The sequence below is a fragment of the Eschrichtius robustus genome, chromosome 15, assembly GCF_028021215.1.
Source record: "Eschrichtius robustus isolate mEscRob2 chromosome 15, mEscRob2.pri, whole genome shotgun sequence".
In the NCBI taxonomy this organism is placed as follows: domain Eukaryota; kingdom Metazoa; phylum Chordata; class Mammalia; order Artiodactyla; family Eschrichtiidae; genus Eschrichtius; species Eschrichtius robustus.
In genome coordinates, this window is record NC_090838.1 from 90,033,140 (window position 1) to 90,060,332 (window position 27,193).

Sequence of the window (27,193 nt, forward strand, 5' to 3'; positions counted from 1 at the left end):
TGGCAAAACAGTACTCTTAGATTTATGAGAAATTTTAGCTTAGTTATTCTTACGAAGGGCAGGGATTTATAAATATATTTGCTTCAAGGAGATAAGGACCCAAACTGGTGTAACAGGCACACCTTCAGACATCTAAATGATGGCAACAGTTGACTTCTCTCAACACCTAATCGCTGGCATCACCGTTTTGCATGTTACTACTGGGCAAAGAAACAGTTCATTATTCAAATACTCTCTGGCATGGCGAGGTTTCGACCGCGCTTTGCCGCAAGCCTCCCAACCTCAGGCTCCAGGCCCTGCCGGTTCCTGGTGAGGCTGAGCCAGCCTCCTGGCCGGCAGCCCCGGGACGCACGCACGTCGCTCACCTAACACGAGTTTTCTCCGGGAGGTACCTCACCAGCGCTCAGGAGCAGCAGCCTGGGCGACAACACTGTGCCTGGGGTCCGTTCCAAACTGAAATCACCAACAAGAAGCACAAAATTTCGGAGACGTGGGACTACACAGACCACAAAAGGACGCCTGTTGACAGTCTGAGCTGAAACTAGCAGACAGCACCCTCCCGTCCAGCCTCACCTGGCAGCGCGCGTGCCAGCAGCTCAGCACGTCACTGCCCCCGGGGTGTCCACGCGCCGCCGCAGATGTGCTACACACACTGATTTGGAGCGGCAAGTGTGCGTCTGTGGGCAGATCTGCCAGCGTGGCCCGTGACTAAAGACAGATCACTGCGCATCGTTTCCAGATTACAGTACTGGTGTTTACTTGACACAGGGAAGGTTTTCAAATTTATTTTAAATAAATAGCTTACAAAGAATAGTAATTATATTTAGAGAACATTAAAAAAAAAAACAGTCAAGATACACAGTTACACCACCAGCAAAAAGTTCATTAAACATATTTAAAAGTAGAAGAAAGTTTACCTGAAATAAAAGAAACAATAATCCTGGGATTCAATAAACTGCAGTCAACTTTTAAGTATCATCAAAAGAGTTCAGTTTAACTGTCATGTTTTTTAAAAACCACACCTTGAATTCTCTGGACTTTTAGTTCCAATTTGTTGTAGCTTTAATATCTTCAAATAACCTGTTAAAAAGAAGACAGCAAAAAGACCTGTTAAGAAGATGACATCTTAGGGTAGAAAGTTCAAAAATGTATTTGCAATCCTAAAATTTAACTATTTCAAATACCTCTCTTTAACAGTATTTTGTTAAATAACTTTAATAAGGAAATGGTATCACTCAATTTTTATTCTTATAGAATACAGATACACTTTCATAAATTTTAAGTAGCATGTACTACTGTATTATGCATTTTGTGATGATTCACATTCCCATGGTGAACAGTGGATCACATACCTATTTTAAATGATATTAGGGTGATATCCCTAAAATATTTTAAGGGTTAAAATGGAAAATTAACGCATGGGAAGAACTTTTTACATACTTGTTAAAAATTCCTGCACCCTGTACCAAGAGATTTTGCTAATTTCCTTTTGTATCTGGTCTTTTCTTTTTATGCAATCACTACTGTTCTTATGAGGAAAATCCTTGAGGAAAGGACTTCCATAATCCTGGGATTCAATCACTGTAATCAGCCCAACAGAAAGTACTAGTGTTCCCAAGTTTCTCTTTAGCCCTTAATACACAAGCCTACAACTCATCAAAAAGAATGGATTGACTTTTCTTGTACTAATTTTAAACAAATGCAGTGCAAAATACTTTTTTTGATTTACAACTTATTTTGTACTTTGCTGTTAGAACAAGGGCAGATCTCTAGCTGCATGGCTGATGATGACACTGTAGACGTTTCACTTTCATAACCAGTAATACGAGTACTAGTATTTTTGATGAATGAAATGCTTATAAGTGTTTTTAAAACTTCAAAAACGAAATTAACTGGGAAAAGCGTAGGTGGCTTTTCTGGTTGGTTGTTGCGTCACAGAAGCACAGCGTGTGCCACACAAGACAAGCTCTGGTTCAGGCCAACGTCCCATGCTCTGTAAATCTCAAAGCAGGGCTTACAGTGAGCCCAAAGAAATGCTTTTGACTAAAACATGTCATTACCTCAGGTTCTAGTTAGTAATGTATGCGTGCTGACTTACCCTCAGCCCTCACTGATCACATAAACTTTAATGTGCTCAAAAGGAGACTATAGCCAAACCTAAGCTATCTTACTGGGGAATCTGGTTACGCTGGGTATTGTGTCCAAGTAAAAACACACCCGGTTCCTGAAGGTCTGTTACTGTTGTTATTGTTTTCATGATTCTAGTGGTCTTTGATTCAGCAAGTATATCATAAAGCATGTAGAGAGGTGCTTACTGCATGTTCAAGCCCCGAAGTTGCCCCAAGGTTCACTGATTATCTTTTCTTAAAAATATCTGAGCTCGCTGGAAAGGCCTGTCTCGGAAACCTTGCCCTGACATTACTGAGGTCAGACCAGAGGTTCGCTTCAGGAGGTTTTGTCACCGTGTGCCCACAGAGAGCCAACTGCTGAGGGACACACTGCAATTCGGCCTTTTAGTGTCATCATTCCTCAGTAACTACAGGGAGGGAGCAGTCTTTCAGGAAAGGCTCTGCGGATTCAACATCCCTAAAAGGACAGCACGCAAGGAGCTATTACCTGCGCCAGGTGCCGTGTGTACACCTCCCCTCTGGGCGTCGTGGCTTTCTGATGGGAAGCCCGGAAGCAGCATGGCAGGCAACAGCCTGCGGGGTGTTCACATCCATGGGTACACTGCCCTCCTCCACACGCTGCCTGAGGCTCTCAGTTAAAAAGAAAAAATACTGTCTCTACATTATTTGTGAAGAAATGGTCTTCATGACAACTGTCAGAAGGAAATTGATTACTGCCATAAATAATATAACCTTAACTACGTCCCTCATTTACTAATCTTTCTTCATTGACATTCCCCAGATTCCCAGCATTTTATCAGCTTTATATTTCAGCAAAAATTCTAGTAATATTTGACCCTTTATCATGTTTATTTCCACCTAAGAAAAGCGTATCAAAGGAGACATTTTCCTTTCAAAGTACTGAAGAGTTTTCTGTCTTCTCTTGCTTATTTCTTTATCTGCTGTTAAAGACTTGTGTTTCTAGACATGAGTACTATAATTTTTCCAATCTCTTCTATTTATAACTTAGGGTTCAAACTTCTGAATTAAGGAAAGCTCTAGCTGACAGCCACTGATTAAGAACTCACTTCCATAATCATCAAAAACAATTTACCTTGATCTGCCACAGTATTCTTTTTAAAAGTCAGCTTCGTTGGCTACTGGGAAGAATTAAAGCATCTTCCCCTACTGTGTGTGTTAAAATACAAAGAGCAAACAGTCTACTCTGTATAAAATCAAGGACATATTTTCCTATCCACAATGTACCAGAGAAGGCAGATTTCAAAGATAACTGCCATTATGGAAACCTACTGAGGCTGTCTGTTGAAATGAGAGCTCAGAGTATGACAACTTCTATTCCAATAGCTCCTCACATGGAAACTGGCCTCAGTTTACTTCGTTCGGTAAACACTGTTTACTCACCTAGTATTTCACTGAGTGGCTGGAATCAAAGTGTAGTAAGTAGTTTGAAAAAAATAAGCTATATAAACTTTACATCTTAGATACAGCTATAAAAATAAATTATTTAAATTTTAAAAATTACATATTGTTAATAAACATTTATTTTTACCCACAAAGATACACACAGTAACTAGTTTGGAAACGACAAAGGACTACAATTTCAAGTTCTAAAAAAATCTCTTCCTCATCCTTGACTTCCACCTCTAAGAAGTGAGAACAGACAGGGTGTGTGTGTCTGTTTAATCGCTTTATCAATTTAGAGAGCAGCCCCTGAAAGCTTGAACAGCCCACTCCCTCCACCTCCACTGCCAAGGAAGAACCGCAAACAAGAGTGAAGAGGAGAGATGATTAAACAAGGTCACCGCCATTAAGTTTGCCTTAAAATTAATCAAGAAAACTGGTTACTTGTTTATTTTGTTACAACAGCAATGAAAAGTCCCCATCTACTGCCCTTTATAATTGTAAAGATTAAACTGCAGTTGGAATCAGTATATTCATCATTTACCCCCCAAAACGCCGTATCAGAGTCCATCAGAGTCTGTCTACTCCATTTCTTTTAACAAGCAATGAAGAACTTCATGCTCGTGCGCAATACGGAATCGTAGCTTTTTTTATTTGTATAGAAAAAATGGACAAAACTTCCCTCCCCATCAAGGTTGTTAGAAGAAATTAGGTAATGAAAGGGAGAAATGCAAATCCTAAAGTCAACCAGTGCTTTTCCCATAACTCCAAATAAAAAACAACAATGAAAGTGCTCTAAGGTTTGGAAATCTCTCTATAGTACAGAGGTGCAAGGAAGCGATCGATTTCTCTCATCACATTTACAAGTTCAATGTTCTAAAAAAGTCTTTCCTCCAGGGAAACTCATGTGATCAGTTACAGAATATAATCACACAACTCCATTTCAACTAGTCTGAATTCAATGTGCTTAGTCTAGAACCATCCTTAAGAAGAAAGAATCTTATGATACATTTTAGTAGATAAATATATGAAGACTAATCAAAAATTCTCTTTAAGAATAAAGTATCTTAGCCCTTTGTACATCAAATCAGAACCTGAAAGGTAAAAGAATGTACATTATTTTCACATACACAAACTATGTCCTAAAGTAAAAAAAATAAAATGTCCTTTAATTCAAGCCCAGGCTCTGTCCGTGACACTGCCGGCAGGTTATACGCTAGGAGACAGGTCCTTCACGCTGAGGGTCACTCCTGCTCGTCTCTGCAACAAAGCAACAAAAGCCAGTGTTGGTTGGTATGTTCGGAACTTTTAATTACATAAACACTGTTAGATTTGGAGATCATAGTTCAAGAAACAAATTACAGAAAATTTTAAATAAAACTTACATGGAAAAACGACAACCTATTCCAGACAGTCAAGAAAACATATCAACACCGTCCTCACATAAAGCATGAGAGGTTTTCTGGCATTAGCCTCACCAGTATTCATGTGGTCAGCACGGGGCTACAGGAAAGACCCACGCTGAGCTGGTGGGATTAATGAGAGTGTGTTTTCAAACACAGCGATGGTGCCACCACCCATGAAAACAGTAGCTAGCTTACTGGGCAATACAGACTCTACGAGCTAGATACAAGTCTGGTATTATCCCCAATCTAGAGACTGGAAATTGAGGCACAGAGAGGTTCAAACCGGCCTTCGAATCCAGTCGGATGTTACTAGGAAGAGGAGTACAAGATAATTTCAGCACAAAAGGTTTCTTACAGTGACAGGATACTTCCTCAATCAGGCCTGAGGTCAAGCAGACAAAAGAGGAGCCCCCTCGGGCAGACCGTCCTCCAGGGAGTGGGCTACCGTAAATAACCTGAGCAAATGTTAGTTCAGCTTCGAGTAAAGCTACATTACACTAATTATACTAATATAATTATAAGCAGACATTATACTAAAGTACTAATAACACTATACTAAAGTACTAATGTCTGCTTAAAAGAATTGATTTTTTCCAATAGTTCTCAAACGATCCAATTATAGGGTAGAAAGAGCATTAACATATTACCTGAACGAATTATGAATTACCTGAACAAATACTTGGAAATTTAGTTTAGGAAAAGAGTTTTACCTGTCCTGAAATATCTCAAGGGTAGTCAAGTACTAAAGGAAACAAATTTCGTTTCCTTTCTGGAGCCTGAAGGCAATGGTAAAAAAAAAAAAAAAATAACAATGGTAACGCACTTAGGCACAAAGCAATGGAATTCCTAAAAACAAGAACCATTTCTAAACATTTATAAATGGAACTCTCTGCCTTACAAAGCAGAGTCCCAGCAGGAGAGCTGGTTAGGAGAACTCCTACACAATCCACCTTTCCCACTTCCTCATTCTCTGAAATTCATTCTCCCTTTTTCTTACACAACGCATTCTTTCTTCCTCTGGTACTGGTTTAAAACTTAAGTTCTCATATTTCTGTCTTTGCCTCCCAGATTCTAAAAATGGGCAAAAAAGACAAACTGATTCAGTTTGAATACTACCAATTTGGAAAAATATGCTTCCTCTTCCAGGATGGCAAAATTCAAAATTAGAAGCATCAATTCTTCCCAGTTAAAATAACCTATAAATTAATTCAACTATAATAATAATTCTCATGGGAGTTTCTTACAAATGGCAAGTTGATTTTAAGATTAATCTTAAAAAATGAAGAATAGTTCAGAATTCTTTTTTTAAAAAGAATAATAAAGATGAAGGAATTTGCCTTGCCTTTCAAATATCAAAACATGTTATTCACAAGTAATTATCACTAAACAATGGACAAGTGGTTAAACATTTGAGAAAAATAGGTTAAATCTCCCCTTAAACAATGCGGATTAAAGATTTAAATGTAAAATACAAAGCCACAAATGTCAGTAAAATTTAAATTAATTAATAACGCTCAGATGAGACAGATTTTCCTAAGTTAGCATGCTGTCAAAGGCAGAAAGAATCATGAAAGAATGAGAAGCTAGACTAGATAAAAATCAAAGACCAAGAGCTCTTAGAATCAATATGAAAAATTAGTTTCTCCACAGAAAAAGAAGCTAAGGATGAAATAATGGGCAACTCAGAAAAGAAATATAAATAACCAACAAATATGAAAAGAAGATAATTGCATCAGTAATTTAAAACAATGCAATTCATTATTTTACAGACAGGTGGTAAATGTATACACAAAATGATTTCAGTGTTACTGACGACAAAAGTCCATCAGCAGGATGTGGTTTACAGAAATGACAGTGAATCCAAAATGTAATACTACGCAGCTGTACCAAATCATGTGTCTCGTCTACTGATACAGAAAGAGCTTCACACATTAAGAGGAAAAAACAGGTCACCTGGGCTTCCCTGGTGGCACAGTGGTTAGGAATCCGCCTGCCAATGCAGGGGACACGGGTTCGAGCCCTGGTCCTGGAAGATCCCACATGCCGCGGAGCAACTAAGCCCGTGCGCCACAACTACTGAGCCCGCGTGCCACAACTACTGAAGCCCACGCAACTAGAGCCCGTGCTCTGCAACAAGAGAAGCCACCGCAAAGAGAAGCCCACGCACCGCACGGAAGAGTAGCCCCTGCTCGCCGCAACTAGAGAAAAGCCCGCGCACAGCAATGAAGACCCAAAGCAGCCAAAAAGTAAAAAAACAAAAACAAAAACAGGTCACCTAACGGCACATGAATGATATTCTCCCCATCCTTAAACACAGAAAAAACATATGAAATATATTTATGGAAATGTTAAAATGGTATTTGCAGGTGTGAGGTCACGGTTATCGTTCTTCCTTTACGCTTTTCTGCAACTTATGTATTTCTTCACCTTCTTTCAACCACTGATAACATCATTTTGTTTGAGAACCCGCAAAAGACTCACCCAGCAAGGCCGTGTTTTCACCTGCATCCTCTTTAAAACTGGCCTCGCAAGGCGGCGTGGAGTCGCTGGTGGTGGGCAGTGCTGAGCTGCCCGCGTCACTTCTGTCACCATCTGGTAAAGTAAGACTCAGATCTGCAGTCGAAACGCCCCCTGGGGGAGATTCTGGGGCGGGCGTCTCCTGCACGTCCTCAAGCTCTCCCTTGAGAGTCAGAGCAAAGAAAATACCTTTTCTCAGTAACACGATCAGGCTTATCTATCATCTTTTGCTCATAATTCATACAAAGTATTTACTTTTATACACGAACATGGCAAAAAAGCACGTCAGTGTCTTCTTTATTTAGCATCACCAGAAAATGAGCCCTCTTCAACAAGCAGCTTTTCAAGACCTAAATCCTTTTCCTCTAAAAACCATTTTTCCCCTTGATACAAACGATGCCACCGTTTCAACTATTTATTGACAGAAAGTGGAGCTTCGCCACAAATGCACTTTCCCGCCTTTCTGAACAGCCTGGCTGGGCGCTCATCACTAAGGCTGGAGCCCTGACCTCGAATGACCGCCCTAATGGCTGCCAGGTGCCAGGGCTTCGGAGACAAGCAGGCTTCTGAACAGCAGAGGGCTGCAGACTGTACCTGCATTCACTGGAAGATAACCAGTTCCGCTCCTTCCTTGCAGAAAGGGTGTCTACCCGCTGCCAGTCTGCCTCGCTTCCCCATTTGCTGCTTCAAAGAAGAAAAGGAGATCACGAAAGTCAGAGCGGGAGACTCTACAGGCGTCACTATGTCGAAGTCTCAAAATTCAGGGGCCATCCAGAAACCTTTCTTGATTCATGCCAGGGTCAAAGCTGTGTCGTGATGGCCGAAGCTGCTGCTAAGTGACCGACCGAAGGGGTGTGCGTTGGGGGGTGGTCCTGCGAACGCTGGCGCGGGCTGAGGACAGCGCACCGCCACGCCGCCCGCACTGCCGGCTCCACACGCGTTCTGGAACCCTCTCCCCACTCCCGGGCACCACGTGGCTCCCTGCCTGCTCACAGGCAACGGAACACCCCCAGAACAGACTCGTGACGCACCAACCGGCACATCCTGTTGAGCTGCCGTAGCATCTGAACTGCCGCACAGCCCACCCTAGCCTGTTCTTCCAGGAACTTGTCTAAATACCTGCCAAACTGAACTACCTGCCCGTCCCAAACCCCACCTGGTCACTCCCTGCGATACGCTAACCCTTGAACACGCAGCTCAGACGCGCCTCTAAAAACCCCTCCTTGTCCCTTCCCACATGCAGCTGGCAGGGTCAAGGCCTCCTTCCTCTGTGCCCACACTCTTCAAACGGGCCTCCCTGGCCAGCGGGGTGGGCTGCAGGCCCGGCTCCCACCCACCAGTCCAGAAAGCGGAGTCCCCCAGGAGCCTGCGAGCAGGAGGGCTGAGTCTTATCCCTTTGTCTCCCTGGAGCCAAGTTCAAGACCCAGCACCTTACACATCACTCCCCTGATGAACGCCTGCGCCCCATGAGCGAACACACACAGCAGGGACAAGAGGCACGTCAAAGCCGCTCTCACCGCGGTCATTTCTTGGAAATGAGAACTAGTTACCATTCGAGAGTCATAACTATCTCTACAATCCAACGCAGGAGGGGCCAATGGGCCCAAAGAAAACGGCCGATTTGTCAAAGGATTAAAAAAAAAAAGTTAAAGGCAAGAAAAATTAACTTCTTAAGTTTGATTTAAAGTTACTGTAGGTTTCTTCAAAAAAGCAAGCAAGCTTTCTGGGAACACATATTCTAGCTTTCTGAAATTAACATTCTGAAAGCAATCCAACCTGATATAAAACGAAGAGTCTTGATTTTTAACACATGAAACATACACATAGATATATTTCCAAAAGCAAAACTCGCGAGGATTAAAGTCTCAACATTAAGGTCAGTGAAATGCCTTTTGCACAAAGGTTTAGGAATGAAAAGAGGTTTAAAATGACTGATGAAGAAAACAAAAGCAGCTTCAGAGTGTATCTACGAGAGGAAAAGACTAAGAAGGAAAACTGCCAAGAAGACACCTGTCTCGCTCCCTGGGTTTTACTGTTCCAAACGCGGCCCCAGGAAGGCGTGAGGCAGACAGGGGTGAACCTCCACGCTGGGGAGAGCCGCCAGTTATCAAGAACTACGCACCAACGAATGTTAGAGATTCTACAGCAAAGGCACATTTTCCAGACATCCAGGCGGATGAGTTTCCAGTAAGACAGTCCTGCTACCTCCCCCTCCGTGTGCCTACGGTGAGGCCTCTGGAACTCACACTTGAAAATTAAAATTCACAGAAAATCACACTGGTTATTAAAAGCAGTGCGTGGTCCCTCTTTTGAAGATACGCTGAACTAGAAAATGAAAAATACTCCGAAGGGGGCCTGCAGCCTTGAAGGCTGTTCTGGCTTTAAGTCACGTAAAGTCATTATCATAGTAAAAAACCTCTTTGTAGTTTCTACCTCTGTAATAAATGCTGCAAAAACCTCTGTTTAGCAACAAGAAAAACATATTTGATACTTAAATTACTTCAGAGATCTCTGTTTCAAAACTATGCATATTTAATCAAGAATATCTTGAGACATTAATAGATTATAGGAAGACTCTAAAAATGTAACAATTTAGGAAGATCTGGGTTTTTTTTCCCATCTATATCCCTCCCCTCTTTTGGGTAGGAGGGTAGTTTAGAGCTTGGACACTGGAATTAAGCAAGCTTGCACCTGAAAGCTGATTCCCTGTTACCTCACCATGTGACCTCAGGTGAGCTACTTCTCTCTGAGCTCGAGTTTCTAGTTAGTAAAATAAGGAGAGTCACAGCGCTTTCCTCCCATAGGGGCTGGAAGAGTCAATGTAATAACTTGTGTAAGGCATCAGCGCGTGGCTACCATGACGCGCGCTCTTTCACTCTGCCCTCCCGTCTCTATTTTCTGAGGAAGGTCTATGACCATCTCAGTGTCACAAAGTGATGGAGCACGTTTGGTGCAGGATAAATTTCCCCGCGGCATCTTGACTCTGAAACCCAAGTTATCGGGAGAGCTGGTGTCAAGAGGTATGGGCTCTAGCTTCCTCGTAGGTAAAACGTGCACCTGTGCACGAGGCTCCTTCCGTTTCAAACATCTTATAATAATTCTTGTTTATATGACACTGACTAGCATCTATACACCCTGCAGTGTATCACACCGACATCAATCAGAGATACCACTCTAAGTACAAACTCTAAGGAAACACCTAGCATATTATTCTGTAATCACAAATTTAGTTCACTGATTGATTTTGGGGAATGTCTTAAGAATTCACTTTTAATAAAGAGGAAAATTTCTTCAGGAACCACCAGGATGCTAGAAGGAGCATTTAGTCCACTCCTGCCTCTGGTCAGGAACAGAATCGAATCACTCAGGGAGAACGGGGGTGCAGAGATTGAATATAAACAAAAATGTAACAAACCCAATATCCCAGGGCTTTGATGACATCAAGTTTACACATTGGACACGTTCGGTGATCCAAAAGCCATGGGTCAATGCATATTCTATGAAAAATATGCCTAAAAAAATTAAGTATGTGTTAATGTTTTAAAATAAATGTTTATACCTTATAAAGGAAACAACACATTCCACCAACTCATCTTCTCATTACAAGTTAAATGCCGTCAAATCAATATTCCAGTCTATCCCTTTACCCTAGGTAGTCATCTATTCTGTTTTTCCACTTTAAATAGAATCTGGCACGTAGAGGGAAATTCCCCCTTCGCTGCACAAAAATAACATGGCTTATTTTCGCATCATGCTAGGATGTATTTTTATTTGGGAATGAACGTGGCCTAAGTAACCCAAGAGTGAACTGATAGTAACAAACTAATACTAAACTGGTAGCATCTGATGTAAGTCTATAAAATGACTCCAGTGGAAATACAACAAAATATTAACAAGTCATCTTCGGCTTGCAGGCTAAAACAACACTTATTTTTTTGTCTTATATATCTTCGTAGCATCTACATTTTTCTAGAATGAACGTATCGCTTTCAGAATCGAAAACGGAAAAGCCACGTATGAACTTTCTTCTTTTACTGACTGTCCTCACTGGCTGACTTCCCCTCCTGTGTGCTGAATCTACATTCTCTACCTGTACCTGCAGGTGAGCAGCGGTGGGTATCAGAGCCACACAGATCAGGCTCAGACACCGGCTGTACGTCCTGATGCTGTGACTCTGAACTAGATCCTGAGACCACTCTGCACCTACCCTGCTGCCCTTCTGAGGAGCAAACGTGTGATGTGGTTACAAGGCACAATAAATCCTCAGTAAGTTTTCATTATCATTACGGTCGTCACTGTCTGAAGACCTTTCCTTCAAAGGGAAATCTGCCAGTGCAGTTAAAAGTCACAGCATGTTAAGGACATAACATGGTCCAGTCCAGCTTGTCTTGCGACCTTTCCATCCTCAAACTGAAACTGACCCACTGGAATAATTCTGAAAAAACAAAACCAACACGTGGGCTTTATTCGGAAATTTGTTGATCTAAATCGTAGGAGAAAACGGGGGTGGATGGAAGGAAACCCCATGAAGGAGACCAGGATATGTGCACATGTAAACTCGTCTGTTTATGAAGCTCCAGTACAAATCCCAGCTCGGCCTTCAGGAGTATCTGGATTTCCTATAAAAGGAAATCAGCCTCAGGCTGCTCACTGTGTGGCATCCAAGTCACAAAGACGTGCCCTAAGCCCGCCTAGAGTGAAAATTCTTGTCTATCTTAATAATTTTCTACAGGACACCATCACCCGACACTGACCCCAATTCATTAAGTATCCACCACACCAACCCATATAAATGCCTGTAGGTTGAAGTTCACCATCTTCATGCAGGAAAATTAATTTTGTTATTCTCATCCTCATTCCTTCATTTCCTCTACAGAACTCCTGAGAACTTAATCTGCTATCAAGTACTGGGATAGACACAAAACCACTTTGCAAACATAAAGCAAGACATAATTATATTTTAACTTGTGACATGCTTCTAACAGGTGGGAAGTATAATTAAAATTGACCAGCTTTAAAACATAATCTTTGTACACCTTTCTGCTAATAAAGCAATTTTTAAAAAAAGTTAACGAAGTATCTCATTATTAAAAAGGAAACATAACTTCCTGTTGCTAAAGAAAATAAATTAATGAAATAAGGGAGGAATATTTATTTCACAACAACCCCCAAAAGAACCCAAACCCAGGGTGCAAATAACAGCAGAGCCTAATCTAAGAAAAAACGCATCTCGGTAGAAAATAATAGACAAAGATACATAACCAGGAAATGTCTTTAAAAATAACATTTCTAATAAATGTCTGGGAAAATGCTCACTAGTTCAAAACATTAAGTATTAAAATATTTAAAAGTAAAAAAACCAGCAAAGCCGTAGCCACATCGGCTGGCTGCTCCTGGCCCTCACCCCCAGGGCCTTCACCTATCCGAATAGCTCAATGTACAGTATAGTATAGATTCCCAGGACCCTAATGAAGCCTTGCTTAAAAGACTGAAAGCCAATCTATGACAAAAGGACATAATGGGTCTTAATGGTCACCTAAAGTCTCCAAGCAAAGCAATTTTAAAGTAAAACAATACAGGAGGAGCCTTGAAGACTTCCAGCTTCTTTTCTAAAAGGTGAGATGATCACAAGATATCACCTGATAGCAAGGTCTTCATATCATGAAAAACATGTTCACTCTTTGGTCAGAAACCTGAAACTTGCCAGTAATTTTTAACATCTCAGGAAGTAAGAGAACGTACTTGCATGGCAGGATTCTGATAACATCCTTTCCTTTAAAATTTTCAATGCACACTGCACAACTTTCAGCATCAACATCAATTCCCTGTAGAAAGAAGAGGAAAAAATTTACTATATCCTTAGTATACAGTATACACTTGGTAAAACTCACTACAACAACAACAAAACAAAACCAAAACTCACTACAACCTGGGTAAAACAATGATGAATTCTACTCTACATTGGTACATCCTGAATTTAAACACAAATAATTTCTACTTGGTATTTATTTTTACCACTATCAAGGGATCTTTTTAAAAAGAATTTGGCTGAAAAAGAAAAAATTTCATCGTCTACCTAATCAGACACGAATTATGTTTAAATTCTAGGCTACTGTTCATTTTTTTAAGTGATCATATTTTAAGGGCTGTAGAAATACAAATGCCTGCTTTATTATAATAAAATAAATTATTTTTCAAATGTAAAACAAAGAGAATGAATATCTAATTAGCTACTTGTTTTCTGGAATCATTAAAAACACAAAACAAAAGCACTTTCATTAGAATTTGTGAAAACAGTTATAACTTACAGATGAGAAAATGCAAATAGCTAAATATCTGAATGTATCCACCTCACTAGCAAAAAAAGAACCATAAATTAAAAGAAGTTATCTTTTTCATATATCAAGTTAATAAAGGTAAAAAGAAACAAAAATTGCTGGGGAAAAAGCAGTCTTGTGACAAAATCTCAACTTCTGAGAATCTGTGGGTCACAGACCTTTTTGGTGGTGTCAGCCCTTCCCCCACTTCCCTGGGTACCCCCTGGACATACCCACCTGGCTTCAGCCCATCAACCAAAGTAGGCATGGCCAGCCTGGTCACCTGACCCAAAACAGGCCAATGAGACTCTCTCTCCCAGGACTCTGGGATGGGGATTCAGGAGCTACCAATCAGTGTCTGCAACTTTAGCAAGTTAATTTTATGGGACACAGCTTCACAGTCATCATGGAATTCTTTAAAAATATCTTTAGCCACGTGGGTCACGTGTTAACAAGCAAGCAGTAAAAACTGATTTTACATGTAGATACTGCTATCAAAGATTGTATTAAAATTAACTTTGTAACAGCACTTACAATTATATGTTGCAACTATACATTATCACCTTTTTTCACATGCCATGCAAGGATGATGAAATAATTATTTCCCTAATGGTTTACAAGCTTATACATTACTGTGATCAAGTCCACAAGAAAAAAAAATTAGAAAACAAATACAGTCTTCAGAACTGGACAAGGTGTAGATTTAAGAAAAAACACAGTATTTTTCTGTACAAGTTTAAAATGTAAATTGCCAGAAAATCCACGTGTGTACCTCATGGACCATTTATGGATCCTTTTTTTTTTAACCATTATTACTGACAATTTTCAAAAATGTTCTGTACACGAAGAGAATGATATCAATTAATTTATGTTCTCAAAGACTCCATGCAGTAAATTACACACATATAAATCTATGTCTTCTCATATTTAAGGACAGATTTCCTGCCCCAGAGAGTAGAAGACACATTTCAAGAGGAACATAAAACTCCATGCTTGTCACAGAACTGCCAGCTGAATGCACAGTTTGTCCCAGGCATTTGCTGGGCTCTCTCCCCAGGGACCCTCGTGATTTGTAAATCAGATGTTAATCTTCCCATGAGATGGGAATTTTTTTAACTTCTCCTGTTTAATACATCTACATGGAAAGAAAGCAGAACCTTGCACCAACTATGAAAATTCACTGTTATTACAACGTAAGGCATTCGGGCAAGAATGCAGCAAGCAATACAATTCCAAGAGTAGAATATATAACACATTCCACGTGAACCATTAATATCAGATTCCAAAGTTTTAAAATCAAAGGTCTATAAATTTAATGAGTGTTTATTCTGAAGCTTTAATCCTTTAAGTAGGTCAGAGGAGGAGATGTGGACCCAAATGCACTTACCGGGGAGTGGAGACTGGGGGGTCGGCATGGATGGACTAAATCTCAACAACTCGGGGAGATAAAACGAAAATCCAAACAATGGAACCAACCCATAGCTATCTATGTCAACACAGCCATCAACATTTCCCAGCACAATAAACGGACCATTAAGGGAATAACTATTCCTGCATTAGCAACTGTTTTCCTTTAAGGAATCTATCCTCTAAGAACCTGAGGTTCTGAGATTTCGTTGGGATTTGTCCCATTCCAAAAATGCTTCTGAACTCTGGTATGATTTTGGCCTTTTAAAAGTCTCAGGTTGGCCATGTGAAACGTTTCTTTTTTAAAAAGTTTTAAATACATCTTTTCTCCCCTTCTCCACAAATCCCTGTATTCTCTCCCTGTAATTAAAGGAGTCTCAGAGAGAATGGACAGAGTGTGTGAGATTTAATGGAGATGGATTTAAGCTTCAGGGTCTCCAGTAGAGACCAGAGCTGCTTCAGAGTTACCTGTGTCTGACCGACAGGTGGAGGATGGACGTGTGGGCACTGTCCAGCCAGTGTGGCCACCTGAGCATCTGACATGTAGCCAGTGTGACTGAGGAACTGAGTTTTCAGTTTAATTTAATTCATTTAAATTCAGATAGCTGTATGTAGCTAGTGGTACCCTCCGGCAGCACAGGTCTGGAAGGCTCTCCACATATACAAGAGTGTTTCTGCCAACCCTTCTTTAAAATAAACACATACGTCATAGTTAACACTAACTCAGACTAGCCAAAACTCCATGATTGATACTGAGTTTAGACACATAAACAGATTTGTATTTTAGTCTAAACAAACAAACAAAAAACTATGAAAATATTACCTTTTCTCCATGCTTTACAGTATGAAGAGGAAGCTGCCCAATAAGTTTCTTTGTTTCTTTTCTATGGCTCTTAGGGAGGAAAAACATTATTATTATTGAAAATTTTAAGTCACTATTTAAAAAATTCATTTATTATAATATAAGCAAGCTATGGAAAAAATCTCATTTAAAAAGCAAAGTTAGATGACTACAATGAAACTAATTTTAAGAAATTACCACTGAAGGGCTTCCCTGGTGGCGCAGTGGTTAAGAATCCGCCTGCCAATGCAGGGGACACGGCTTCGAGCCCTGGTCCAGGAAGATCCCACATGCCGCGGAGCAACTAAGCCCGTGCGCCACAACTACTGAGCCTGTGCTCTAGAGCCCGTGAGCCACAACTACTGAGCCCGTGTGCCACAACTACTGAAGTCCGCGCGCCTAAAGACCGTGCCCCGCAACAAGAGAAGCTACCGCAATGAGAAGCCCGCGCACCACAACGAAGAGTAGCCCCCGCTCGCCGCAACTAGAGAAAGCCCGTGCGCAGCAACGAAGACCCAACGCAGCCAAAAATAAATAAAAATAAAATAAATTTATTAAAAAAACCCCATATTAATACTTAAATATTGTGAGTGATAATGAAATTAAGAATACTGTCCAATAATTTCAAGCAATATATATAGGAAATATTTACAAACTATCTTTTTAAAAGCAAAGTTAAAGAGAGACAATTACCTGACTTCCAAACTGTGAGCCAGTGTATAGGAAGCGCTGTATATAGTAAAATATTAGCCAGGCTAACGAGATGATCATCATGGTGATGAAGGCGATGGCCACAAACACCACGGACTGACCGCTGATGAACTCCTGTACGTGCCGGGTGCCGAGCCCTATGGTCACTGTGACCGGAATGTCTCTCTGCACCAGATCCACAATTTCTCTTCCTTTTGGGTAGCTAACCATAATGACTACTGTATTTCCTGTTCCTGTAGGAAAGAACAAAGGAATCAATATGAGGAACACAAAACAAGATACAGAGAAAGTATGGCTCCATGCACATACAACCAAGAACTGTGATAAAATGGATAATTTTCTAGGAAAACCCAAGTTACCAACACTGGTCTCCAAGGAGAAAACAGACTGATTGCATAAGTAGAATAAATCACTAAGAACTACCCCCTAGAAAGCAAGAGCCGCCCCCGGCCCCCGTTCAGTTTCACAGGTGAGCTCTACCCCCAAAACCTTTAAAGAACAAGTAACATCAATGACATTTAAAGTGCTCCACAGCAGACTGAAAAAAATAAAAAGAAGTCTTAAAATTATTTCTAAGGTAATAGAACCAAGCATGGTAGCAAAAAACCAACATAAGAACCACACAGACCAATTTCAACTTGTGACTATTAATACGAATGCCTAAGCACACCCATTAACTCAGGGAGGCAATCGGAGAAGTTCCACTATGTTCGATATTTCATTTTGTTCTGAGGACATCAGCAGACATAAGACAAAAAAATAAGAGAACTAAAAAAGGAATAAAATGGCCAATTTTACATGAATCTATAAATTAATTTTTTAAATTATCAATGGGATTTCAAAAACCTTAAAAATTCTGCTTCTAAAGGTCATTTAGGGGAAAAATAATAAAGAACAATCAGGAAAACTTTGTAAACAGTAAAACCTGGACTAGCCTTTGTTGTCAAAGTAATTAAAACAGTGTGGTGGTAGCATATGAAGACAACCAGAATGGTGCAGAATAAGAAGCCCAGAAACTAGACCCAAATACATGAAAGAATTCAGTAAAATGATGAAAGTGGAATTTCAAATCAATGGGGTAAAATGGATTATTTTTTAAAAAAACAGTGTGGGCGCAACTGAGTATCACCTGAGGCTAAAAAAGCTGCATCCCTTCTTTGCAACTTAAGCCAAAATAAGTTCTAACCAAATCCAAGATTTAAATATATAAAAAAGAGAAAACATAAAAGAGCCAGAAGAAACATGGGAATTAAAAAATAACTAATATTGGGGCTTCCCTGGTGGCGCAGTGGTTGAGAATCTGCCTGCCAATGCAGGGGACACGGGTTCGAGCCCTGGTCTGGGAGGATCCCACACGCCGCGGAGCAACTAGGCCCGTGAGCCACAACTACTGAGCCTGCGCGTCTGGAGCCTGTGCTCCGCAACAAGAGAGGCCACGACAGTGAGAGGCCTGCGCACCGCGATGAAGAGTGGCCCCCACTCGCCGCGACTAGAGAAAGCCCTTGCACAGAAACTAAGACCCAACACAGCCAAAAATAAAATAAATAAATAAATTTAAAAAAAAAAACAAAAAAAAAAACTAATATTGAAGGAAAACCTTTCCAAGTGTTAAAAATCACCTCGAAACTTCTTTAAAAAAAAAGAAAAAGATTTGAGCAACTAACCAATTATATAAAAACAAAAATTTTCTGCACTGGCTAAAAGAGAGGAAAATCAAGGACTCAAGATCAAAAGAGCAACTGGTCAATAGGGAAAAAAATACATGGAACATAACAAAGACAAAAAGCTAATTTCCTATAAGAAAAAGAGCAGCAGAAAAACAAAGAAGATTAAGTCAGTCTGCAGAAAACACAAATGGGTTTAAAAAAAAAACAGCATCTTTAGTGACATATAATTCACATGCCATAAAATTCATTCGTTTAAATAAGTGTACAATTCAATGGTTTTTAGTATAGTCACAAAGGCTGTGCAACCATCACCACTACCTAATTCCATAACATCTTCATCACCCCCAAAAGAAATCCTGTACATATTAGCGATCACTCCCCCCAGAAAGGATTTAAACATATGAAAAGTCATGGTACAAATGAAAACACACCTAAAAGATTGGCAAACATCAAAAAGTCTGATACACCATATCAGCAAGAGCAAGTACAAACGGGCACTCTTGCTGGGGGAGTGAATTATTACAACCTGGTATGGAGAGCAACAGCTACTAAAAGTCTTTAAATGCACATGTCTCCCTGACCCGGCAATTCCAGATCCAAGAAACTAATTCCACAGATATACTTATGTATGTACACAGGAGGAATCCATAAAGATATTTATTGCCAGTGTTTTTTCTAAAATTTTGCTATCACAGCCTAAATGTCCATCAATGGGACTTCCCTGGTGGTGCAGTGGTTAAGAACCCATCTGCCAATGCAGGGGACACGGGTTCAAGCTCTGGTCCGGGAAGATCCCACATGCCTCGGAGCAACTAAGCCCATGCGCCACAACTACTGAGCCTGCGCTCTAGAGCCCGCGAGCCACAACCACTGAGCCCACGTGCCTAGAGCCCGTGCTCCACAACAAGAGAAGCCACTGCAATGAGAAGCCGCGCACCGCAACGAAGAGTAGCCCCCACTCGCCGCAACTAGAGAAAGCCTGCTCGCAGCAACGAAGACCCAACGCAGCCAAAAATAAATAAATAAATTTTATTTATTTATTTATTTATTAAAAAAATAAAAATATAAATGTCCATCAATAATAGTTATATAATTTACAGTACATGTACACAGTCTGAGGCAGCAGCTCTGTTAATAGTGACGGCAGTCAAGACACAAGAGGAAAAAAGCCGCACGTAAAACTGTGTGGACAAGAGTTCTACGTGGCGGTATCAGTACAGATCCCCCTGAAGGCTACCCCAGAGCCTGGGGACCCTGACTGCCTCCGGGCGGGGGGAGAGCCGGACACAGGAAAAATTCTCTATCAGGTGTACATATTACCTATTCAAAAACTAACTTACAAAATACATTTAAAGACTGTTCTCTGCCATTACACTGAAACCACATTCTAACACTATTTTATTATAGAGAGAAATTTAATCTGTAGCAAATCCGCCCCCGGCCGTGGGGATTTAGTTACTGAAACCCCAGAAGGGCACCCTTCTCAGGTGACTGCTGTCTGGAGGCCGATCCTATGACCCAGCCCTAAAAGTGTTACTTGGCCAGCACCCTAGCTGTCTGAGCACTCACGCAGTCTACTACGTCATCACTGGGGAGACTTAATAAGGAGCAAGGCATTTCCTGCCTTCAGGGAAATAAACATCTCGTAGCCGAGAAAGACAAACACAGAAACAATTAGGATACTTATACCACTTATGATTACGTGGTGCTTTATAAGCTGAAAGCCCTTTTCATAAATTAAAAAAAGTTTCCTTTCCTGGAAAATTTCAAGCACATGCTAAAGTAGAAAGGAGAGTATAATGAAGCCCATGTACCTGTCTCACTTTTATACAGAAAACAAAATGTTGCTATGCTACAGTTACAGTTACAGTTTCTGGTACTGATGATAGAATGACCTTTGTGTGTTAATGGGGAAAACCAACTCTGAAGCACTTTCACATCTGTCTCTCACTTGAGGCAGAAAGAGGCGAGTAATCATTTTACAGACGAGGGCTAAAAACACTATCATGTGTAAAATAGCTAGCTAGTGGGAACCTGCTGTACCCACCAGGAGCTCAGCTCAGCTCGGTGCTCTGTGATGACCTAGATGGGTGGGATGAGGGGGGAGGTCCAAGAGGGAGGGGATATATGTATACATATAGCTGATTCACTTCATAGTACAGCAGAAACTAATACAACATTGTAAAGCAATTATACTCCAATTTAAAAAAAAAAAAAAAAAGTTGCTCAATGTCACACACCACCTGGAAAAGCCAGTTCCAGGGTCCTGAAGCCCCAGCTCCTACGTGTACCTCTGCCCTGCCCCCTCATTCGGGGGGACACAGGCTTCAAGGCCACCGGGCTCACATCTCCCTCTGACAACCACTGCCTGGGTGCTCTGAGAGTTTTTGTTCAGCTGTAAAATGGGGATGAGAATTTTTCTATCTGGGGCTGTCGCTTATTTAACGAGAACGTGGAATAACAAAAAACTGCGGAAATGAACTGATCATTTTGTCTGGGGAGGGAGGGAACTTCTTCCCTGGGAAGTCAGTGCATCTTGACGGATAGAAAGAGTTCCCCAAGCAAAAGAAGGGAGACTTCTTGGCTGTGAAACCATCATAAGAGCATATTTGGAATGGTGACTGGCCCAGTTTGGTTAGTGACTAAATACACATAAAGGTATCCTGCTTATCTCATTAGCCCCAGTGCCTCACGTAGAACCTGGCACATAGTAACTATTTAATAAATATTTGTTGTCTAAATGAGTGAGAGGTGGGGAATGAGCTGAGAACACCTGAAACCTCAAGGGAGGGGCTGCAGACAAGCAGTGATTATCAGAAGGACACCTGGGACAGAAAAGACCTCCAGTATCAATCTGAAATTTTTCACCTAGGAAATTCTTAGTTCATTAAGTTACAAGAAATTTTAAAAAATAAAATAAAATACTGAGTGCTAAATTTTGCTACACTCTAATTATAGCAGCAAGATTGCTTCTGGGAACTACTCTAAATTTAAAAACTCAGAATGAAGACTTCTTCGATCCCGTGATTGGCTCTTCTGGGACATGTGTGGGATGAACTGTTGGCCGGGCAGTCGAGTAAACATGCACCAGCTCAGGGTCACTGGGTGTACAACCCCAAGGGGTGCCGGGCACAGGCCCCACGTCTGGCCCTGCCCGCCCCTCCGGATGTACCGGGGGCCAGTCCTAGAGAGCCCTAGTGGCACGAGAGAGCAAGTCACGGCTGACTGCCAAACCAAACGTTTTGCCTGTGCCTTCTTCAGGCACAGACGCCCAGAGTCTTGGGACAGGGGGAGAAAAAGCCCTTTGAATGTTTTTCTTCCCCAGGCCTCAGTGCTACCAATCACACTTGACCAAAAAAGGTCACCTTGTGCAATGCCCGCCCTTCCCCAAAAGAACCTACAGACCTCACCGCTAAACTCCTTGAAGGCAGTCTGTTGTATTTCTGTCTTACACATCGGCGTCGCATAAGGTCTCAAACAGAGCACACAATCATAAAGCTACTTGAGAAATAATAGTTCCCCTTACCACCTTGTCAAAAACAAACAAAAAATGTAAAAAGAAAATCCGTTTTGGTCAATAGCTTCAACATTCTGGAGGGTCACATTTGAGTCTAGTGTACCATTCCTCCTCCCTAGGAAACTATTTGAAGTAGATTTCAACATTCTCTTGAAGGAGATGGGAACTACTGAAATATTTAAAGTAGTGGCTTAGATTTCTGTTCTAGAAGACTGATGCAGGCAGCGAGAAATACATTTTAAATCTCCAACGAGAGAATCCCATGACCTTTCAGGTTTTCTTTTTTCCAATAACTTAACTTCCATATTCTCTCCATCCCTCCCACCCCCCTCCCCAAACCTGGAGAATTCCTGGTCAAATCTTTAAGATGCAGCAATGCCTCTGAAGTACACCTCTTTCTACCCTCCTGCTAGAACGTCTTCCTGGGCCCCTCCCCCTCACTAGACAAGGACTGCAGTTCTTATTTATTAGTTTTTGCGCTCAGCATCACACAGTGATGGCCCAACAGAAGGGTTTCTGTACAAATGAATCAACCTGAAAAACTGGTTTACCTTCCGGTATTATCCTTGAACTGACCCAATAAGGAGAATTATCAGAGACTCCCTTTGCAGGGGAAATAGTACACCAAATATGAACGGAAACGTCTCCAAAATGTGAGGCTATCATGCGAACAGAAATGTCTTTATGGTTGGCTAGGATGAGTTAGGAGGACTCAAAAATATATGCAATTCTCTTCTTGGAATTTCACATTTTGTTTTGGATAATCTGGCTTGCTCAAGAATATTTTGTATTTGTTGAGTACAGTACTCAACAATCTTACTGCGAACTCTTTGCAGTTTTCCCGAAAGCCTCACTTTGTCACCTCAGGCCTTCAGTCCTTTCCGAGGCCACTCCCTTCACCCAGAAGGTTCTACAGCCCCACTCCACCCGGCATATCACACACACACTCAGATACCTTCATCAGCTTAAGCTGTGCTTCAACACTCCATCTGTCTGGGAACTGTGAGTTAATCCCACCTGCTATGAGACTGTGAGGTGCCATCTCTTCCTAGGGCACCAAAATACATTCTAATCTCAAATCTAAACGTTTAGATCATTTGTGAGAGTGCAGCATTCAAGATCACCGAGCGTCATTCACTCATAAAAGACTATTTACCATGCTCTACAAACACAAAACACACATCTCTCCTGAGGTAAGGATTTCTTATCACCTGTGTCATCTCCCTCCACCCCAACTCTGGCCCCTTCCCCAAACACACCTCTAAGCCCTGCCGGTACTTGGCACTCAGTAAACTGCTGACAGAACTAAACTGCCAGTCTAAACAGCCACTCAAGATGTCAGCTAAAGGATCAGCCTGGTGTTAACCAACCATCACCACATCGAGGCCGACCCGCTCCAAAAGCTTTCATTTCAATGGTTTGACTTACATCAATTTTTACTTTTCTTGGTCAAACTGACTTCTAAGCATCTTTGCACTATCTCTGCATCGGATGCCCTTCCTTTATGCTTTCTAAGTACCTGTGCATATAATTCTGTCGAGGTCCAAACCACATTGCCTGGAAAGGTCTGTTTATCGCTCCCACTAGGCTGGGAACTCCTCAAAGTCTGGCACACGTCTAGGCGTTTCTACCCCCAAGCAGGCGCCATACTTGGCCCAGACTGGCCGCTGTATATCCATCTGCCAAAGTAAAGGGAACCAACCTTGGGCATTAGGGTGACGGTCCTTACAGCTGTCCTGATAGAATATTATCTTAAAGTCATGATTTATTTTAGAACCACAATAAAATACTGATTTAAATCCAAAATGTCTTGTACTGGATTCTAGTAGTCAAGCAACAGGTCTAAGAAAAACTGGTGAAATTCTCTCTGGGACTTGGGAGGAGACTATCGTGATTGGAGTTTACAAGCAGCCACCTCGACCTGTCCTGTGGAGCCCCGGCACAGAAGCGCTGACCAGTGCTTTACACCGGCCCTGTCCACACTCTGACAAAACACGAGAAAGCAAAGTCTGAGCTGCCCTCAACGTTCTGTGTAACGTTTCAAATTCAAGTCCGTCAAAGCTGGCTCCTCTTCTGACTTAATTCCACTCACTCCACTCTTAAGTCTAGTCCATTCTCAAAAAGCCATGAAACATCTGTACCCTTGTCCCCAGTGGGGCCAACTTCTGAGAATGAGGGTCATTCTTTTCCGTTTCTAGTGACCACTACGGTATAGGCCCTCACATTTCTACCTGGTCTAAGTGGATTCCCTGTTTCCAGCGTGTCCTCTGTGTAACCCATTGGTCACACTGCACCAAATTCACCTCCCTTTAAGTCAGTGGTTCAAAACATCGGACGCTACTGTCATCCCCTCTGCCCCCGGACATCTGGCAATATCTGGAGACATTTTTGGTTGTCACAACTGGAATCTCGTGAGCAGAGGCCAGGAAAGGCCCCTGAAACAAAGAATGATCTGGCCATAGATCACCGTGTTACCATGGGCCAGTCATTTATTCTTTGGGCATCGGTTTCCTCATCTGTAAAACGGGGTTAAAGTACCCGCCTCCAAGGGCTGTCGGGAGGAATAAGTGGAGAATACCGACTCTGCACTGGGAGCTTTCATACATTTTAAAAAAAATTCCTAATGCTGTTACTTTTGTCTTTTTTCTCAAACAGAATTATTCTCACAGTAAAAAGGCTAGAACGGACACTGATAATGGCAACAGAAGCTCACAAGAAGAAGACGTAAAATAAATACCAATTCGGTGTTTTCTGGGCCTGGAGAGATTATATGTCAATAATCTGGAGTGGAACCTCTTTCCCAGGGCATTCTGGGCCTGGATAGATTATATGTCAAAAATGTAAGCAAGCAAGGTTACTGAACCATGGTTAGAACAAGTGCAATTAGCCTGGAAGGACGTGAATGTCACTACCAAAAAATGCAGTAAACAGATTTAGAAAACTGTAGGCTGATGGGCCTGCCATGGAAAAGAAAAAGTCCCCATTACGATGTCACTCAGAAGGGACTGCAAGGACCCAGCGCCAGAGAACCCTCACATACTGCCCTCTTTTCTTTGGCAGACGCCTGTCCACAGGATGCATCTGGAACGCTGCGTGAACTCTGACAGAACTTCTCACGAGAGGCTTGTAGAAACATGACTTGGGTACAGTGACAACTGGAATAACTGCACCAAAGGTGGTGCATCGCCCAGTGCCACCACGGGGACATCTGCTCCCGTTTCCTCCCCAAACCCACTTCCTCTCTGTTGCAACTGAGGAATTTCCCCTCTCCTATCTGAGGGCAACCCCTCCACGAGTATCCTGGACCCGGCCGCTGTCCTTCTCAAAAACCTGACTCTGTTACCTCTTCTCCATCCTACACCTCTACCAGATCACTCCCATCCAACTTCAAGATGCCTCGCTGCCATCCAGCCCACCCTTCCCTGCCCTACGGTTTCCACCCACTTTTTAGCACCTCCCCAGCCCTTGCCGTCAACCATCTTGAAAGCGTGGTTCTAACAGTCTCACTTCCTCACCTCGCAACAAAATTCCGTTCCCTCGTTCTGCTAAAATAGGCCAAATCCAAAGTCACTCTTCTGTCCTCATTGTACAGGTGTTCTGAACTTACATTCAAGAAGCCAAAACAGAACAAAAACCAAAAGCACAGGAAAAAGGATGTCTGACTTGCAGCAGCAGCAGAAACTCTCTAAAGAGATTTTAATCCCAGTAAGTTCAGAATGAGTCGCGTTCTTAGAAGGCCTTCCGACTCCGCCGTATGTTGGTAGAATATCACTTGGAATTCAGTTCTGAGCATGATAACGTTGCAAAATGCACCTTTTAAACTTTCATGACTGCTTGACGATGCAACCCGTTGCCCCAGAGAACAGTGTGTGGGAAGGGTCACCTGGCAAAGAGCAAGATTTCTTTTTTTTTTTGGCCAAGCCATGTGTCTTGTGGGATCCTGGTTTCCTGACTAGGGATCGAACCTGTGCCCTCTACAGCGGAAGGGCAGAGTCTTAACCACTGCACCACCAGGGAAGTCCCAAGAGAAAGATCTTTTCCTGCATGATCACAACTTTAAAATTTTCAACTAAACTCAAGTCTCAAGCAATCTGATTGGCAGTGGAGCCAGTATTATAACCTTCTATTTAGCAAATGAGAAAACATACCCCAACTTAAGGCCAGGTTTTCTGACTCAGCTGAATCCAGACTGTCCCACTCAAAAGTTCAGAATATTGACATGTTTTATGAAAGTGAAGACACCAGAGTGTCACCAAGCCACCACCTTACGTGGTGAAGGGAGAGCCAGACCCTGGAACGCCCTGGGAAAGAGCTTCCACTCCTGCCCCACCTGACTTTGGGGAACGCCGAATGTCAAGGAATCCATGATTAGGAATCATGAGACTTTCCGCCAACGAGAACCACAACCCTCCTCCTGCGAGTTTTAATTTCTTCCGTTCTCCCCATCACCCTCCTGCACAGCGCACCTCCCTCCACTTGGAAGGGCCCAGGGAGATGATCTAATCTTGCCCTTAGGCTCGCCTCCCTCCTAAGAGTCCCCGGGGGTCACACCGAGCCAACCTAGCGCTTCCCTCGTAGTTCCCTTCGGCCAGAGCCCATCGCCGCCGCCCCTCGCGGTCCCGCCGGAGGGCCGGGCGGTCGGCCGGGACCGCGGCGCACGGACGCCCCGCCCGTCCCCGCGCTCCGGCGGCTCACCCGCGTGGGACATGGGTGCGGTGAGGTTCCCGTGGCGCTCCTCGTTGTACAGGACCACGGCCGAGGCGTTTCGCCGCGCCGCCGCCAACACCTTGTCCTTGAAGGTGCAGCCCCCGCGCGCCACCAGCGCGACCCAGGGCGCGGCCCCCCGGCCGCCGGGCACGAGGAAACGCGTGCGGGGCGCGCAGCCCTCGGGGTCGCGGTCCTCGGCGCGCGGGACGCCCACCAGGCCCCGCGCGCCCTCCTTGGGCGAGCTCTCGCCGAAGCGGCCGCTCTCCGAGACGCTCCGCACGCTCCGGTTGGTCTGCGGGTCCACGTACTCGGTGCTCACCACGGCCGAGTACCACTCGAGCGCCCGGCCCCGGGCCCCGGGCGCACACAGGGCCAGCGCCAGCAGCGCCAGCGCGCCGCGGGCCCCGCCGCGGGCCTCGGGCCGCCGCCGCCGCCACGCCATGGCCCCGCCGCCGGGCTGACCGGGAGAGGGCCGGGCGGGAGACGGAGGGCGCTGGCGTGCGAGGCCGCCGAAAAGCGCGGAGAAATCGACGCCACCTGCCAAGCCCGGGAAGACCCAGTCCCGGCGGCGGG

At 42.9% G+C, this 27,193-nt stretch overlaps 1 protein-coding gene and 1 non-coding gene across 2 annotated transcripts; both read right to left on the reverse strand.

Annotated features, from left to right (window-relative positions):
- Positions 1–2,420: 2,420 nt before the first annotated feature.
- On the reverse strand, positions 2,421–2,534 carry LOC137778183 (small nucleolar RNA SNORD89). Its single transcript, XR_011076765.1, has one exon. It is a non-coding gene; the product is annotated as a small nucleolar RNA SNORD89 (small nucleolar RNA).
- A 1,407-nt stretch (positions 2,535–3,941) lies between these two features.
- On the reverse strand, positions 3,942–27,193 carry RNF149 (ring finger protein 149). The gene is made up of 7 exons (XM_068565026.1): positions 26,609–27,193; positions 16,712–16,962; positions 16,001–16,069; positions 13,196–13,278; positions 10,869–10,965; positions 7,418–7,616; positions 3,942–4,790 (listed from the first exon to the last, which is right to left on the reverse strand). Exons 1-7 carry the CDS (start codon positions 27,060–27,062, stop codon positions 4,747–4,749), a joined length of 1,197 nt encoding a protein of 398 aa, XP_068421127.1. The 5' UTR covers positions 27,063–27,193; the 3' UTR covers positions 3,942–4,746.